The 18,918-nt window shown below is 38.9% G+C and overlaps 1 protein-coding gene across 5 annotated transcripts in view; it reads left to right on the top strand.

Moving 5' to 3' along the window:
• The window catches only part of LOC140717154 (metabotropic glutamate receptor 4-like), a 1,225,436-nt gene that overhangs the window by 910,537 nt on the left and 295,981 nt on the right, over window positions 1–18,918 (top strand). For all 5 annotated transcript variants that reach the window (XM_073030426.1, XM_073030429.1, XM_073030430.1 and 2 more), the window contains exon 9: window positions 16,472–17,407. In XM_073030426.1, coding sequence (XP_072886527.1) covers window positions 16,472–17,407 — 936 coding nt within the window. The remainder of the gene's footprint in view (window positions 1–16,471; window positions 17,408–18,918) is intronic.

Below are 18,918 nucleotides of genomic sequence, written 5' to 3'. Positions count from 1 at the left end.
CACATACTTAACATATTCATATTCATATTCATATATGAGTTCAACACTGAGTTTTCCTATTTTAATTATTTTTTTAAAAATCAATTGTCAAAAGGAGCAGAGATAATAAATTTACTTATCAAGAAGAAACGTTTAACAAGACGGGAAAGATGCAAATTAGAATATATTCCAATATTAAAACAAAATGTATATTGACACTTTTTTCACTTGAAAGATCTACTACTTTGATAATGACTCACATCAAATAGATTTAGTAAAGCAAATTATAAATGGTCATTAAAAAAATTGTTAGAAGGTAAAAGTAAATTAGGACCATAGCAAGCTGGTTAAAATTATGTCACCCTAGGGTCTATAACAAAACACACGAGATAGGAATTGAACAATCCCAAGGAGTTAATTAACAGATATAAATATCAAAGTGACTCTTGGAAATTCAGAGTAACGGAAGAATTAAATGCATAATGAAAGCAATTTCAGTTTGACCCTATTGCAACAATGGGTTTTGGTAAATCAAAAAAATAAATTGTAGATCCTGAAAAGGTCTGCAGATGCTGAACATCCAGTGCAACACATGCAAAATACTGGAGGAGCTCAGCAGGTCAGGCAGCATCTACGGAAATGAATCAACAGTCAATGTTTCGGGGCGAGACCCTGCTTTGGGACAGGAGTGGAAGGAGGAAGATGCCAGAGTAAAAATGTGGGGGGAGGGGAAGGAGGATATCTAGAAGGTGATAAGTGAAGCCAAGTGGGTGGGAAAGGTACAGGGCTGGAAAAGAAGGAATCTGATAGGATAGGAGAATGGGCCATGGGAGAAAGGGAAGAAGGAGGGGACCCAGGGAGAAGTAATAGGCAAGTGAGAAGAGGTAAAAGGCCAAAGAGGGGAATAGAAGAAGGGGCAAGGGGAGAGAAAAAATTACCAGAAGGAAAATTAATATTCATGCCATCAAATTAGAGGTTACCCAGATGGAATATAAGGTGTTGCTCCTCCACCCTGAGGGTGGCCTCATCTTGGCACAGGAGTAGACCATGAACCAACATGTTGGAGCTGTAGATACTGTTAATCTGAAAGATGAGCAGACAATTTTCTATATACTCAGCAGTTGAAGCAGCACCCATGGTTAAATAAAGTTTCAGATTAACAGTCTCTGGTTAGAAGTTCAGCTGTCACAGATTGCAGTATTTTTTAAAGATATTTGTGCCACAGGTCTACATACTTGAGTGGGTATTTACTTGTAATTTGAAATAATCTGTTCCAGGGATGAATTATTCCTGGCATGTTTGGTTGGGATACAACGATGTGCTCTCCTTTGAGGTAAATAAGAAATTGTAGCTTAAGAGTTCCATGGAGGGCTTGAACTAACTTTCACAAAAAACATTAGCACGTTTATGTAATGTATTAGAGAAACATAGAAAACCTTCAGCACAATATAGGCCCTTCAGCCCACAAAGCTGTGCCGAACATGTCCTTACCAGAGAAATGACCTAGGGTTACCCATAGCCCTCCATTTTTCTGAGCTCCATATAGCTGTCCAGAAGTCTCTTAAAAGACCCTATCATATCCCCCTCCACCACCGTCACTGGCAGGCCATTCCATTAGAAACAAAATATGACTTAGCATACTTTGAGTGTTCCCAGACAAGGAACATGAGTTCCTCAGATTGTGCTTGTGAGTGTCAGCACCTTAAGGAACTTAAACTTGGCTGAATTGCAGACATTGCAATTCAAAAGTGAAAGATGGAATTCCCTGGATAATTTAGTTCCAGAAGCAGCAAAATCATTTGGTTTAGGTTGAATCCTGTATTTGATGCTCTTCATGACTAAAGGATATGAGAACAAGTCATCAGAGTGTGAGGATCCAGCATGTGATGACGCTGCAGTCTTAACTTTCAGCTGTCCATTAGTTTTGAAGTACTTCTTTTGTATGGAGATAAAGAAAAACAAGAAAAGACAGTCAATCTGGTTATGGTATGTGGTGGTATAGGAGTGATGAGGAATCTACCGTAAGTCCATAAGATATAAGAGTACAATTAGGCCATTTGACCCATTAGCTCTGCCACTTCATCATGGTTGGTGCATTGTCCTTCTCATCCCTGTTTTTATGCCTTCTCCCCATGCCCCTTAATGCTCTGACTAGTCAGGAATCCATCAATCTCTGCTTTAAATGTACCCAATGACGTGGCCTCCATTGCTACCTGCGGCAATGAATTCCACAGATTCACCACTCTCTGGCTAAAGTAATATTTCCTCTTGTCCATTCTAAAAGAACACCCCTCTATTCTGAGGCTGTGTCCTCTGATCATGGACTCCACCACCACAGGAAACATCTTCTCTATATCCACTCAATCAAAGCCTTTCAATACTTGTTAGGTTTTCAGATGAGGTCACCCCTCGTTCTTCTGAGTTCCAGTGAGTAGAGGCCCAAAGCTATCAAACGCTCCTCATATGACAAGCCTTTCAATCCTAGAATTGTTTTCTTGAGCCTCTTTTGAACCCTCTCCAATGTCAGAATATCCTTTCTTAAAACTGCTTGCAATAATCCCATTCAGGTCTCAACAGTGCTACATAAAACTTCAACAATACGTTGTTGGTTTTATGTTCTAGTCCTTTGAAAGAAATGCTAATACCACACTTGCCTTCCTCACATTAGAAACAGCCTGCTAATTAACCTTTAGGGAATCCTGCACAATGACTCCAAGGTCCCTTTGCACCTCAGATTTTTTTAGTTTTCTCTCCATTTAGAAAATAGTCTACCCTTTCATTTCTTCTACCAAAGCGCATGACCTTATACTTCCCGACACTGTATTCCATCTGCCCTTTATTGCCCATTCTCCTGATCCCTCTAAGTCCTTCCATAGCCTTTCTACTTCCTCAAAATTACCTGATCCTCCATCTATCTTAGTATTGGCCACAAACTTTGCCGCAAAGCCATCAACACCGTCATACAAGTTGACATATAATGTAAAAAGAAGTGGTCCCAACACAGAACCCTCTGGAACACCATTACACACCAGCAGCCAACCAGAAAAGGCTCTCTTTATTCCCACTCTTTGCCTCCTGCCAAAAAGCCAATGCTTTATCTATGCTAGTATTTTTCCTGTAATACTATGGGCTCTTTATTTGATAAGCAGCCTCATGTGTGGCACCTTGTCAAAGTCCTACTGAAAATCCAAGTACACAACATCAACTAATCATCACACACAAAATGCTGGAGGAACTCAGCAGGCCATGAAGCATCTATGGAAAACAGTGAACAGTTAACATTTCCAGCTGAGACCCTTCATCAGGTCTGGTGTGATGTTGCCATTGCTAGAGTGAAAGTTTTGGGGAAACTGAAAAGTGACCTGATGAAGGGTATCAGCCCGATACATTAGCTGTTTACTCTTTTCCGTGGATGTTGCCTGGCCCGCTAAGTTTCTCCAGCATTTTGTGTGTGTGGCTTGGATTTCTAGCATTTGCATATTTTCTCTTGTTTATGGTTGAACACCAGCAAATTCCCCTGTTTGTTATTTCTTCAAAGAATTCTGACAGATTTGTCAGGCAAGCTTTTCCCTTGAGGAAACTATGGCCTATTTTATCAGTGTGCCTCTAAGTACCCCAAAACCATATCCTTAACAATCAATTCCAATATTTTCCCAACCACTGATGACAGGCTAACTAGCCTATCACTTCCTTTCATTCTGTGTTTTCCCATTTTTCAACAATGGGTGAAATTTGCAATTTTCCATTCCTCCAGAACCATGCTGGAATCAATTGATTCTTGAAAGATTATTACTAATGCCTCCACAGTCTCTTTAACCATCTCTTTCAGAGTCCTGGCGTGCATCTGATCTGGCTGACTTATCTACATTCAGACATTTCACTCTCATAATGGCAACTTCGCACACTTCTGCCCACTGATATACTCAAATTTCCAGCAACCTGCTCATGTCTTCCACCATGAAGACTAATGCAAAAGAGTTATTCAGTTCATTTACCATTTCTGTGTCCTCCATTACTACCTCACCAGCATCATTTTCCAGTGGTTCAACATCTACTCTTGCCTATCTTTTATACTTGTACATTTTATGAATGTTAAGAAACTTTTGATATCCTCTTTAATATTGCCTTTGTATTCCATCTTTTCCTTCTTTAAGATTCTTTCAGTTTCCTTCTGTTGTTTTTAAAAGCTTCCCAATTCTTTAACTTCCACTAATTTTTGCTCTGCCATCTGCCCTCTCTTTGGCTTTTATGTTGGCTTTGACTTCTCTTGTCAGCCATACTGCCTTTAGAATATTTCTTCCTCTTTGGGATGCGTATATCCGCCTCTGAATTGCTCCCAAAAGTTCCTGCCGTTGCTACTCTGCTACCATCCCTGCCAGTGTTCTTTTCTAATTAATTTTGGCCAACTGCTCTCTCATGCCTCTGTAATTTTCTTTACTCCACTGTAATACTGATACATCTGACTTTAACTTCTCCTAAAATTGCAGGGTGAATTCTATCATGCTATGATTGATCATGTCCCCAAAGGGTTCCTTTACCTTAAGCTCTCCACTCAATTCCGGTTCATTTCACGAAACTCAATCCAGAATAGCTGATCCCCTAGTGGGCTCAACCACCAGCTGCTCTAAAAATCCATCTCATAGGCATTCCAGAACTTCCCCCTCATGGAATCTAGCATCAACCTAACTTTTCCAATCTACGTGTATATTGAAATCCCTCATGATAACTGTAACATTGCCTATTTGGCATACATTTTGTATCTCCCATTGTAATTTGTAGACCATATCTTTACCACTGTTCGAGGGTCTGTATATATCTCTATCAGGGTCATTTTTACACTTGCAGTTCCATAATTCAACCTAAAATGATTCAACACCTTCCGATCCTATGCCATCTCCTTCTCATGATTTGATTTCATTTTTTACCAACAGAGCCATGCCACCCCCTTTACCTACCTGCCTGCTCTTTCAATACAATGTGCATCCTTGTATGTTATGTTCCCGGCTATAATCTTTCAGCCATGGTTCAGTGATGCCCGCACGTCATACATGCTAATATATGCCAATCATTGGTGGAAGAGAATATAATTGGCAAAATAATACCATTTGCCTAATGAAATGCTCTAAGATTTGCATTGCCTGCCCTTCTTGGGGCTGTATAAGAACATGGAATAAAAGGGTAAGATCCACTTATCATGGCCCAACTGTAACTGAGGAAGTTTCAAGAAGGGGGTATGACGAGAAACTTTGGATAATAGGAAGCAACTTGAAATGCAGTTTACCAAGAGTAATAATCTTTGGGTTACATGAATCATAAGCAATTCTTTCCAAGAAATCAGAATTTAGTGCATAGCTTAAAGATGTTGGGGTTGGAAGGAATTTTGACTCATGGAACACCATCGTCAGCATTGGGAAAGGCAGAGCTGTTTTGCTGAGAGTGAATTGGGCTGACAAAAAGTGTGCTCCAACTTTAAACAAGGCTTTACATTGCTACTGGTAATGACTGTATGGGATTAAGGTGAAGGAAAAGTTGTACAATTGAAGAGCGATGATAAGGCCATTGAGCACAGTAATGACTTGGGTAATGAGAAGCAGAAGGAGACTGGAAAGCACAGATAATTTACCATTAATAGTACATCAGTTAAACAAACAAAATAAAATTGCTAAGAAAAAAATTAAAGATTCTGCATATGATTGTACAAACTAATTAAAACAGAATAGATGAACTGAAGGCACAAATAGTGGCAAATCTGTTACAGTGATATGGTTGCATGGAGATGGTATATGGATTAAAATTAAATATTGACATTTAGAAAGGACAGGCAATTATAAAAGGAGCGCTCTGGTAACAAAAGATCAGCTAAGAATAGTCTCGAGAAAAAATCTTGACTCAGATAACCTGCAATTCAAATCATTATGGGTGCAAGATAAACAAATACATGTTGGAGTGGATTACAACAGATTCATATTTGGAAAGGGAATTAATCAAGAAATAAGGAATATTTGAGGAAAGATAATGCAATAATCTTGCGGCACTTACATTTCCAAATAGACTGGGTGAATTAAATTGGCAAAAGTAATTTGGATGATATGTTTATAGATCACATTCAACATGGATTTCTGGAATTAGACGTCATTGAACAAACTAGGATACCAGATTACTTTGACCTTATTTTGTATAAAGAGGCAGAGTTAATTAGTGAACTGAAAATAAGGGGTCCTCTGGAGAATGCTGAATCCAAATGATAGAATTTTATATGTTGTTTTGGAGATGCAGGCTTGTTGTTAACTAGAACCTTGAACTTTAGAAAAGCCAATAATAGCATCAGGGGTATATTGATCTTTCATCAAACATAGATTAAAAGATTTGCTAGTTAATGAGCGACCAGTAATGTTTTAAAATGTTCAGTAAATGCAAATTCCATTCAGATATAGATACACAAGAGGAAAGCAATCCACAGTTAATTAAGGAGATTAAAGCAAGTATTAGATTAAAAGAAGAGGCTTATCATGGATCCAAAAGTAATAAACCTAAGGAATGGGAGAAATTTGCGAATCAGCAACAAATGACCAAAAAAATAAATAAAGGGAATAAAATTGGATTATAGGAGTAAATCAGATGTAAAAAGTAAGACATGCGACAATATTCTCTAGAATTTGGAACTAATCCAGTCTGAATGAGAAGGAAAAAAGGTATCATTGTTAAGTCAGAAAGCAGGGTGGAAGAAACGATTATGAGCCAACTAATGTCACATCTGCTGTTATTAAAATGTTGAAATCCGTCACTTAGGAGATCTAATCAGGCTGCTTAAAAATCATAACATAGTTAAGCTGAATCTGGATTGCTTTATGAAAGAAAATTTGTATTTGACATTTTGAATGGAGATATTTTGAGGTACATAGTTACTAGCAGGGAGGATAAGGAGAGGGTAGTGGATGCAGGATGTCTGTATTTAGCAAAAGTATTTGTTAAGGTACCACAGAAAAGGCCGTTACATTAGATAGAGTTCTCAAGATTGAAGTAATATTTTAATATGGATTCAAATGCTAGTAAAGGACAGAATTTTTGATGTCTTGTATTTTAAAAGTTTATGCATATCAAAGATTTTCACAAGCATTGAATAATAGTATTAGCCATTACATTTGACGACCCTGAATATGGGGCCTCACCAACTGTCAAAGTCATTTTGTAGTGCAGCAGCTTGCCTGTGCTGAGAAAGTTCTGATTTCACACATTAATACATGGACATTGTATGTAGAGAGCCAGGTTCACAGCAAAAGAGTGCATTCAGGCCTACATTGGAAGAGACAAATTGGCCCAGGAGAAGATGATCATTGAGCACAGCATAGAAACAGGCCCCTCATTCCATCAAGTGGCCATTTTGCACCAACCCCATTTCATTCTTCCTGCATTTGCATCAACTTCACACAGATTCTACCCCACTCCTACGCTCTGGGGGTAATTTACAGTAGTTAATTAAACTACTAAGCTGCATGTCTTTGGGATGTGGGGGGGAGGCACCAACACATTCAGATGAACCTACATGGTGACAGAGAGAGCAGGCAAACTCCGCAGAGACAGTGCAAAAGACAAAAGATCAGTATCAAACTTTGGACACTGAAGCTGTGGGGTAGCAGCTGTACCATCTGCCCCATTCTGCCACCCAAGTCTTGGGGCAAAGAAGGTTTGCCCCTCTATTTTCTTAATGGTCAATAAAGACCACTACATTCCATTATGTACAGCGTTATCATGGTACGCTGGGACATTGGATCAAGCAAAATTGCTAGTACTGCAGTTAGAAAAGATCTGTTATAAGGCACTTAGGGTATAAAAATAATGAAATACTGCTAAGGTTTTGCAATGCTTTGGTGAGGCCTAATTTAGACTGTGTGTGCAGTTTTAGTCTTCAAATCTAAGTATGATGCTTGCCTTGAAATTAGTGTGATGAAGGTGTTTAGAGAGTGAAGTCTGGAGTTTAGCAATGCATTTGTAGAAGCACTTTTAACACTGCATCTAAATCCTGATAATGTTCTTACTTGATCTTGCAGTATATTCCAAAACCATTTTCCTCAGCACTGTTGACAAGCTGCATGCAGCCAAATCAACATTGTATACATGAAGTATAATGTAATTTGCTTAGTAGCAGATACACTTTCATACCAAGTTAATTTTTATAGTCAAAATAACAGTGCTATGAACTAGATTATAGAGTCCATTAATCTGATCTATATCAGCTGAGAGAGAAGACCATGGTAGTTGTTTGAGGCAAAGAATGTATTGCTATGTAAAGCTAAGGTAGGTTTTTGTTTCAGAAAGAAAGATTTCCTACAGTGCTTAGAGCCTGCTCAGTGACTGATTACAGAGCAGGAGGAACAACAGATAAACTGTGTTCAATAAAAACACAAAATGCTGGCAGAACTCAGCAGGCCAGACAGCATCTACGGGAGGAGGTAGTGACGACATCTAAACATAAACTGTGTTCATGTTGTTTAGCAGAGATCTGGCACTTATACTGTCAACTGATTGGTCCTTGAATTCTAGCTTAGAATCTTGAGAATTCAGACTTCATTACTTAATTAAGTCTGGAATTAAAAACCTATTATCAGTAATGGTGACCAGGAAATTGCAGCAGTGTTGTAAAAAACCTGTTTGACCAATGTTGCTCAGCAAAGGAAATGCACTATCCTTCCTTTTTCTGACAATCTTTTTAACTCCAGACCATTAATGCGATTGACTCTGAACTGATACATTCTAGCAAGACTTTCAGTTCAGAGAGTCATAGTGTCACAGACACAAAGAGCGTGAAAATAAATCCTTTGGCCAAACTTGCTGTATAAATCAATCCCATGTTTGGCCCATGTTCGCAAACCCTTTCCTATCTATGTGCCTGTCCAAATATTAAATGCTAATATACCTGTCTTAACCACTTCCGCCAGCAGCCCATTCCATATACTGACCACTCCCTAGGAGAAAATGTTTACCCCTCAGGTTCCTGATACACTTCTTACCTCTTACCTGAAACCTAGGCCCTCTCGTTCTTGATTCCGTTACTCTGGAGAACAGACTATACACATTTCCTCATGAGTATACCCTTATCTATAAAATCACTCTGCATTCTTCAGCACTCCAATGAAAACCGCCCAGTGCTTTAAACCTTTCTCCTTAACTCCCTCCTTTGAATCTTGGAAACCTTCTCATATATCTCCTCTGCACATTTTGCAGCTAAGTGAGTTCTCTTCTCAAGCAGTGTGAACAAATCTGAACACAATATTCCAAATGTGACCTTGCTAGCATTTGCAACATAACATCCGAACTTCTGTACTGAATGCCCTTCTTCACAACCCTATCCACCTATGATGCCACTTTCAGGAAGCCATGTACTTGTACTCTTAGTTTCCTCTGTCATGGGACCTAGGACCCATCAATGTGTAATTAGGAGTGGACTATAAAATCAAGATTATTCAAGATTCAAGTTTGTTTAATGTACTGGAAATAATTGTTACTCCAGATCTGATGCAGCACAAATAGAAATACAAGAAGACAAAGAACACATTAATAATAAAGAACACAATAAATAAAAATATGTAAGGTAACTAGAGTACATAGATTGACCATAGATTGTGTCTATAAAGTGATGTGAGGTCACTGACAGGAAATAATAAAGTCGTGGTGGTTGAGGGCGTAGAGGTGTGCATTGGAAGGTGAAGGTGTTGCTAAACCTTACTGCTTGGGGAACATTATTTTTTTTTAACTCTGGTGGTCCTGACATGGATGCTACATGTCCTCCTCCCTAATGGATGTGACACTAACAGTTCATGAGCAGGGTGGGTGGGGTTCTTCATCATGACACCAGCCCTTTTCCAGCACCTTTCTACACTTATATATCTCCTTGATGGTGGGTTGACTAGTGCCAGTGATGCACTGGACAATTTTGATTACTTATTGTAGAGCTTTCCTCTCTGCCACAGTACAGTTTCTGTACCGTGCTGTGATGCAGTTTGTTAGAATGCTCTCTACTGGTGCATCCTATAATGTGAGATTGGATGTGCATAGTCCAGCTCCCTTTAGCCTTCTCCGAAAGTAGAGGCATTGGTGAGCTTTCCTGATTGTGTGTATAATGCCTTTTGAGACTGTAAGAGGCTTGGCGAGCTTTGTACTCCCGAGAGTTTGAATCTGCTCACAGTATCCACTGCTATGCTGCTGATGTAATGAGGAGTGTCAGTGGTGTGAGTTATCCTGAAGTAATTATAGCCACCTCCTTTGTCTTGTTTAACATTGAGGAAGATGAACCTGGCCTCGAGCTCTTCCACCTCTTCTCTGTATGCCATTTAATCATTGCTGGCAATGAGCCCAATTTACCCGTGAAATCCACATCCAGTGACTGATGATAAGTGACCTTATAAAGCACTATGACAAAATATTTTCATGTAAAATATTCAGAGAGCAAGGCACAAGTAAAATGCATTTTTTTACAACTCTTCAAAAATAGACAAATTTCCCGTGTTTTACCATCCCAGTAGCAATGATTTAATCAGAATCAGAATCAGATTTATTATCACCGGCATGTGACATGAAATTTGTTAACTGAGCAGCAACAGTGTAATGCAATACATGATAATATGGAAAGAGAAAAAACTAAATAAGTAAATAAATTACAGCAGGAATATATATGTATATTAAAATGATTAAAAATCGTGCAAAAACAGAAGCAGTATATATTTTTTTTAAAAAGTGAGATAGTGTTCATGGGTTCAATGTCCATTTAGGAATCATATAGGAAAGGGGAAGAAGCTGTTCCTGAATCATTGAGTGTGTGTCTTCAGGCTTCTGTACCTCCTTCCTGATGGTAACAGTGAGAAGAGGGCATGCCCTGGGTGAATGGGGTCCTGAATAATGCACATCACCTTTCTGAGGTTGCATTCCTTGAAGTTGACTTGGATACAATGGAGACCAGTAACCAAGATGGAGACCCCCCCCCCCACCCCACCCCGTACCTGACAGTGATGCAGCCTATCAGATTGCTCTCCATAGTATATTCATAGAAGTTTTTGAGTGAATTAGGTGACAAACCAAATTTCTTCAAACTCCTAATGAAATATAGCCACTTTCTTGCCTTCTTTATAGCTGCATCGATATGCTGGGACCAGGTTAGGTCCTCAGAGATCTTGACACCCAGAAATTTGAAACTGCTCACACTCTCCACTTCTGATCCCTATACGAGGATTGGTTTGTGTCCCCTTGTTTTACCCCTCCTGAAGTCCACAATTAGCTCTTTCATCTTACTGACATTGAGTGCAAGGTTATTTCTACAACACCACTCAACTAGCTGGTATATCTCACTCCTGTATGTCCTGTCATCTCCATTTGAGATTCTACCAACAAAGGTTGTATCATCAACAAATTTATAGATGGTATATGAGCTATATCTAGCCATATAGTCATAAAGTATGTATAGAGGATATAGAGCAGTGGGCTAATCACACTCCCCTGAGGTGCACCAGTGTTGATCGTCAGCAAGGAAAATATATTATCCCCAGGCTGCATAGATTGCGGACTTTCAGTTAGGAAGTTGAGGATCCAATTGCAGAGGAAGGTTCAGAGTCCCAAATTCTGTAGCTTGTCAATCAGGAGTGTAGGAATGATGGTGTTCAATGCTGAGCTATAGTCGACGAACTGCATCCTGACATAGGTGTTTGTGTTGTCCAGGTGATCTAAAGCCATTGAGATTGCATCGGCTGTAGACCTATTGTGGCGATAGGCAAATTGCAGTGGGTCCAGGTCCTTGCTGAGGCAGGAGTTCATTCTCAGCATGACCAACCTCTCAAAGCATTTCATCACCGTTGATGAGAGTGCAATTGGGTGATAGTCATCAAAGCAGCTCTCACTACTCTTCTGAGACACAGGTATAATTGTTGCCTTTTTAAAGCAGGTGGGATCATCCACTGTTGCAGTGAGAGATTGAAAATGCCCTTAAGTACTCCCAGTAGTTGGCTGGCTCAGATTTTCAGAGCCGTACCAGGTACTCCATCGGGGCCTGCCTCTTTGCAAGGGTTCGCCCTCCTGAAAGATATCACAGGGTCACCAGTAGCAGCATTTATTTCCACTCTTCAGCACCAGATGAGAATGACAAATACCAGCAATACCTTTGAGGTGATGGTAAGAATGTGACGGTACATATTTGGTGGTGTACCATTAATTCCTGAATTTTCAGATAAGGCAGGCATGCCTGACAACAACATGCACAGAGCTGAAATTGAAATCAGAATGGAAGTACACGTTCCCCATATTCTAGGATGCTTTCCATGGTGTTAGACATTTTTTGGGTCCAGAAGGATGGATAGTCATGCTCCAGGTACCCTGATGATATTGCTCAAACATATTGCTGATACCAGTTGCCTCTCTGCAGATTAAAATTTCTGAGCGGTCAGATTCATGAAACAAAACCTTATATATGGACTCTGTGCAATACCAAAGGAAGCTTACAGCATCAATCATATCAAAGAACTCAGATGAAAGGTTTTCTGTTTATATTAGTTTGCTTACTTTAGATTGCATCTAAGAATGTATCTTTTATTTTAGTACAAACACAAAGGTTTGATTAACAAACTGCAGATATCATAAAATTAGTAAGAAATGTTTGATATTCTTACTAATAACAATATCTGAACTGAACTAAAAACAATATCACAGTCTTTGATTACCTACATTTTTCATTGGTTATGAATTTTCAGAAATTATATTTTATAAAAAATAAGTTCAATTAATTCAATGTAGCTATTTCTTTAAAACTGTTCTTTTACCAATCATTTATTTACCACAACAATTATTCATAGATAATCCATCTTCATAGTTTGAATGTATTCCTGAAGAACAAAATACATTTTCATTAATAAACCCATTCAATAAACAGCAAAAACTGAACTTTAAAGTCACATTAGGTTGTTCATTGTGTCAACAATTGTGGTATATACTATGAAATGAACCACTAGTTGAACGTCCGATGAAAATAACCTTTCATCTGAACTCAGAGGCTATGAGCTGGAGCAATATCAGTGTTGACTTCTGCCTGCCACAGATCTAATATTGCAAAACTCACAATGTGTTGCCCAGAAGGCTATCACTTGCCTGTGGTGTTCAGATAAATGTTTATTCTTTAAGGTTTTCTTTGTTTCTATTCTATCTTGGCAGAGATGAATCATTCTTTTCTGAATCACCACTACCCTGATAAACCATGTTTCTAATTTTATTAAATGATTTGTAGATCTTCCGACTGAATCAATTGATTCATTATCCTTGTTTATAATGAATAGCAGAAACCAAACTGTAACGAGACAACTATGGTTGCAGTCTCACCATATCAAATATTGTTAAAAGAATATTTTATCCCTATATGAAGGAGCTGCATTGTGACCATGTTTAAAACTGCCAGAAAATGTCATTAAGGTCCAATTGGCTCTGTGGAGCATTGATTAACATTCCTGATTCCAGCTCCCAGTTAATTACAATAAGGACCTCATCTGCTGCCAAAGCCAGGAGCAATACAATCAGAAGTCAACAGAAAAGATCACCATACTGTCCTCTTCTGTATCCGAATTTGTTAAAATATTACAGGAGTTGTTTGCATTTTTTAAATTAGAAAATGTTATTTAAGCCATTTCTTCAGGGATTTCACTGATCCTGTGTTGGGGTTCTGGCAGGAGATAAGGACGCTGTCCATGGAAATGTAAGGCTATCAATCCAAGTCTGCAGTACTGCAGTGCCAGGAGGGCAGATGCCCATTAAGTTCAAAGGCAAAGCAGAATTATGAGAGCAGGTGCTGCTCAAAACTCCCTCTGGGCTGGCATTCAGTGTTTCCAAATAATTAGCCAGTTGAAAGCCTTATGCTTAAGCCTTACAGATAGCTTAAATCTAAATCAACATCCAGCACATCCAGTTTATTGATAACCTCATCTGGCTTTTTCTTTATTTCTGTGCATGTATTAATCTGAAATAGACTGTGCCTGGGAAAGAGTTTATTTTGCCTTTATTGTTTCATAGTCCCTTTTAATGCATTTACTGCAGTGTTTATCCACTTGTTAGAATGTTATATTAAAATATATTTCCCAATAAATGTTTGTTTCAGTAATAACAATGGTATTTTTGTTTTTTAATCCCTGGAATACAGTGTTTTATGGTTCAAGTAATACACAATGAGAGACAGCATGTCAGTAGTTCTTGATCACAGACATTGACATATTAGTCTGCTAACTATCACAAACAAACAAGTTCGTTAGCTGTGAGTTGGTAAAGCAGAGTTGGCAGTAAAGCTTGCAACATAAGGACAGTGCTGTTCCTAGCCAGTCAGATTTCCCTCAGTTTTTATATTTCTATATCTGGAGCTTATTTCAAGGTAACATGTTGCCTATACACACTTATTAAGCAAGTGACAGGCACATCGTCAGTAATTTCATCTCTCTTCTCCTGTTTCCAAGCCCTGAATGTGCAACGAGCTGTGACAAACCTATTTGCGTCTCATGCCAGGCAATCTCCACTGTTTTTCTCCAAGGAAAAAGTCTCTTGATTTTCAAACACTTTGCTCTTACCTTATGAAATGGTGTTCACAGCCATCAAACTGCATGCCTCTTTCCTGCAGTTCTGGATTCGTGCTTCTCTTTAGATTTTTCTTCCACTGTTACTTATCATTTTTCTTTCCTTGGCAGCTATACATCCTTAACAAAGACTGAAAACTACCAGCAGCATTTGTGTAAATATTGAGTTCCAAGTAGTGTTAAGTTTGAATTTGGAAGTAAAACCACTTCAGCATCACATTTTTTTGAAATGCTTACTTTAAGTTGCTTTTTCTCAAAAAGCACCTCTTTGGTGTTATGACAAGTAGTTATTCCTTGAGCAGAAATTTTACTTGAAAGGGCATTGTTTATATCTTCTGGGTATTAAAAACTGTGTGTGCTAGGCTGATCAATCTTGTGTGAGGCTAAAAGAAACCATTTCTGCACAACCTGCAGTTTATGTTAATCTTTGGACTGCAAAGGCATGTTAACTGCCAGGTCATGCAAGAATCAAAAATTTTACAACATAATCTCCCACCATGGCAAGAGCTTAAATCAGAGGTTAAAGCACGAATATCAATCGGGAACAGATGTTTCCAGATATACAGAGTGGGTGATTGGTGTAGACACCACTCATCTCCGGCTGCCAACGGAAGTGGTCTTTCAGAGAAAGGACGTGTGCAAAGTGGGGAGCATTGCAATCAGGTGCCCTTCATTCTCTCTCCACTTCCCCCCCACAACCCTGAAAAGCAAGAAGAATGACTTAACTGTAAGATAGAGGTCATCAGGAACATTATAAAGGTTCCATTACTGATGTTAGCTGGCTCTGGTGCTGTTGAATCTTTTAACTAATGATGGAGCAGCCCTTCTCTATCCAATAAAGATCTGGCCTATGTTTAAAGTCTGATGTTACTGCAGCGTGCCCAGTCTATGTGCATAAAGTCTTAGGGATGGAGGGCAATGACGTAATTTACCAAAAGTCGCTATGTACACAGTTTTCCCATATTCTATTAGTTAATTCCAGATAATTGTAGCTCTTTAAGTAGTGCTGTATTCATTGTCATGGTCACGTACTATATTAAAGACTGATATTTCTTGTTTTAGAACATAGGATATTACAGAACAGTACACATTCTTCTGCTCAGGATGTTACACTGACCCTTTAATCTTCTCTACGACCAATCTAGTCCTTCCCTCCTACATAACCCTTTATTTTTCTATCATCCATGTGCCTATCTAAGAGTTCTTTAAATGCCCCAAGTGTACCTGACTCTACCATCACTCCTGGCTCTGTGTTCCACACACTCACCACTCTGAAAAAAAAAACTGAGCTCTAACATCCCCACCTACGCTTTCCTCCAATCACCTTAAAATGATTTCCCCTCGTATTCCCCAATTCCATTTTGGCAAAAAGTATCCAGCAATCCACTCAATCTATGCCTCTTATTGTCTAAAAATCTCTATCAAGTCACCACTCATCCTCCTTCACTCCAAAGCCTTAGCTCGTTCAACCCATTCTCATAAAATCAGCTATTGAAACAGCTTAGCATGTGTTACAATGTTGAACATAACGTTCAGATGACATTGATTCAGGTTGGACACAAGACAAAAAAACAAATAAATATTTGCTCCTTTTTTCTCCAATTATGTTCACCACACTAGGTAACATTAATTATTAGAATAGTATGCTGGTATTGGCTTCCTCTGTACCTTCAAGAACTATGTTAGAAGTTAGTGAAGGTAGCATAGGTAGCATAGCCATTGTATTTTCAAAACAAGATAACTGATATTAGAAATCCGGAGGAGGGGTAATTCCAATTTCTAATTTTTATGAATTGTTCACACTCATTGTCTATTAAATTAATAATGCTAAATGTATTTTAAGATTACTACTTTTTTAAATAGTTTTCCACCAGAGTTAACTTTAATTTGTCTTTTTTTTCCAGATTCGTACAATGAAATGGCCGTCAGGATCCCGACAAGTCCCAGCATCGATTTGTAGCCTCCCGTGCAAGCCAGGCGAGAGAAAGAAGATTGTTAAGGGCATTCCCTGCTGTTGGCACTGTGAACTGTGTGATGGGTACCAATACCAGGTGGATAAATACAACTGCAAAGTCTGCCACTTTGACATGCGACCCAATGAGAACCACACAGGATGTCGCCCAATTCCCATAGTTAAACTGGAATGGTATTCCCCTTGGGCGATTGCGCCTGTATTTTTTGCTATTATTGGTATCATTGCTACATTGTTTGTTGTCATTACCTTCATACGTTTTAACGACACACCGATAGTGAAGGCATCTGGTCGAGAATTAAGTTATGTGCTCCTCACAGGGATTTTCCTCTGTTACGCCATTACCTTCCTAATGATAGCAGAGCCGGATGTAACCGTCTGTTCCTTGCGACGCATCTTCCTTGGGTTAGGAATGAGTATCAGCTACGCAGCTCTGCTCACGAAGACCAACAGGATTTATCGGATATTCGAGCAAGGCAAGAAATCAGTCACTGCTCCCAGGTTTATTAGTCCAGCCTCACAACTTATGATCACTTTCAGTTTTATCTCAGTGCAACTGTTGGGAGTCTGTATCTGGTTTATTGCTGACCCTCCCCACTCTTACATCGACTACGACGACCAAAAGACTGCCAATCCCCAGTTTGCTCGTGGAATTCTCAAATGTGATATTTCTGATCTGTCTCTCATCTGTTTACTTGGATATAGCATGCTCCTCATGGTCACATGCACCGTGTATGCCATCAAAACCAGAGGGGTTCCAGAGACCTTCAATGAGGCCAAACCCATCGGATTTACCATGTACACCACCTGCATTGTCTGGTTAGCCTTCATTCCAATATTTTTTGGGACCGCTCAGTCTGCAGAAAAGGTAAGTACTGATATTTCTCCCAAAATTATACTGTGTCTGAAAAATACACTTCGTGATTAGTGCAAGGTGACATTATTTAAATTAATGGTGATGTTGTGATTCTGAAAGAATGGGAGGCAGCAGATAGTCTGGTTGAGCCTTCCGTGTGTTTGGAGATAATGAAAAGACTGGGAGTCAGATCTCTCAGATTTGCACTATGCCCAGACAATTTACATTGTTTCCAGACCAAGAACCATCTCCCTTGTTGTCTTTATACACTTACAGCAAGATAGAAGTTGTGCTCCATCACATCCTGTTTTGCAATGTTGCATAACCTGCGTGATTGTGGGCACGCAGACATTTCCGTTCTGGAAGCTACACACCGGCAATGATGTAGCCTGCCTCTATCACCAAATCGGAGCGGAACAGCAGTGCAATACAATGCACTCTAGCAATAGAGGCTTCCCAAAATGGAGACTTCAAGTTGCTCCTCCTTTGCACACCATGCAGTGTGACACAAAAATAGAAACACATTTCCAGCTAGGCCTTAGGTTCTGCCTGCATTGGTATGTGATTACAGCAGCATTTGAAGCCAGTCTAGGCCCTGTATGGAGAGCTAATTAAACTCCATGTGCTTCAGAATTCCATGGCAAAACCAAACCACCATGCAGTTTAAGACATTCAGATAAATTCATTGTGATTGCTTCCAATTTTGTTTCGTTATGTAAAGGATCTTTGTTGTTGAAAATCAACAATGGCAAATACCCTTTTTTCTTCCTCCACTAGTTTTCAAACACCACAGTTTTTTAAAAATGCTGTTCGTAAGCCACTGTGCTAAGGACATGATGATTCGTTGATAAATCTTTCTCAATTTATTAGTCTGTGTTCCTCTTCTTATTATCCATAGGTAGACCTTGTATTCATGAGAAGACAAAAAGTAACCGTTTTACTATTTCCTCTGCATGTTCATTTATGTAATTCCTTTCTGGACTTATTGAAATCAAAAGGGTTCACCATTGCAAATAGCTAACAAGTGTTGAGTGTTCAGTGTAACAATAGAAATTCATCTTCTAGCTTTCTAGAAAGTGTTGTCCAATTATAAGAGGTCAGGAAGCTTTTCTCTATCAGACAATACAGTAGAGTTTGCTTTGGTTCTCCAGATTTGAATGCAATTTAATTTTAGAAGCATTGCTGCATACATATTCACTAGTATTTAACTGAAGTGAATTTCTAGGCAGCTGTGATTTTAAAGTTTAGCTGAATGAGGATCAATTCAATTTGATTTTAATGGGAGAGCCAGTCAAAATCATACCAACATTATCCAGCAAACTCAGTCCTGCCCTTTCTAAGAACAAAATGTAAAAACAAGGCATTAGAAGTAATTTTCCTGATTTATATTTTGACTGTAGTCACAATTTTCACTACAAAATTGTAACAGAGATGATAGTTTTAATTCAGATTGTCAGAAAATGAGATGTAGAGTATGCAGAATTCCTAATGAGGGTTGTTGGCTGGAGTGAAGCTTTTCATCT

The sequence above is a fragment of the Hemitrygon akajei genome, chromosome 27, assembly GCF_048418815.1.
Source record: "Hemitrygon akajei chromosome 27, sHemAka1.3, whole genome shotgun sequence".
Lineage (NCBI taxonomy): Eukaryota > Metazoa > Chordata > Chondrichthyes > Myliobatiformes > Dasyatidae > Hemitrygon > Hemitrygon akajei.
This window is presented reverse-complemented; position numbering and strand designations above follow the sequence as displayed.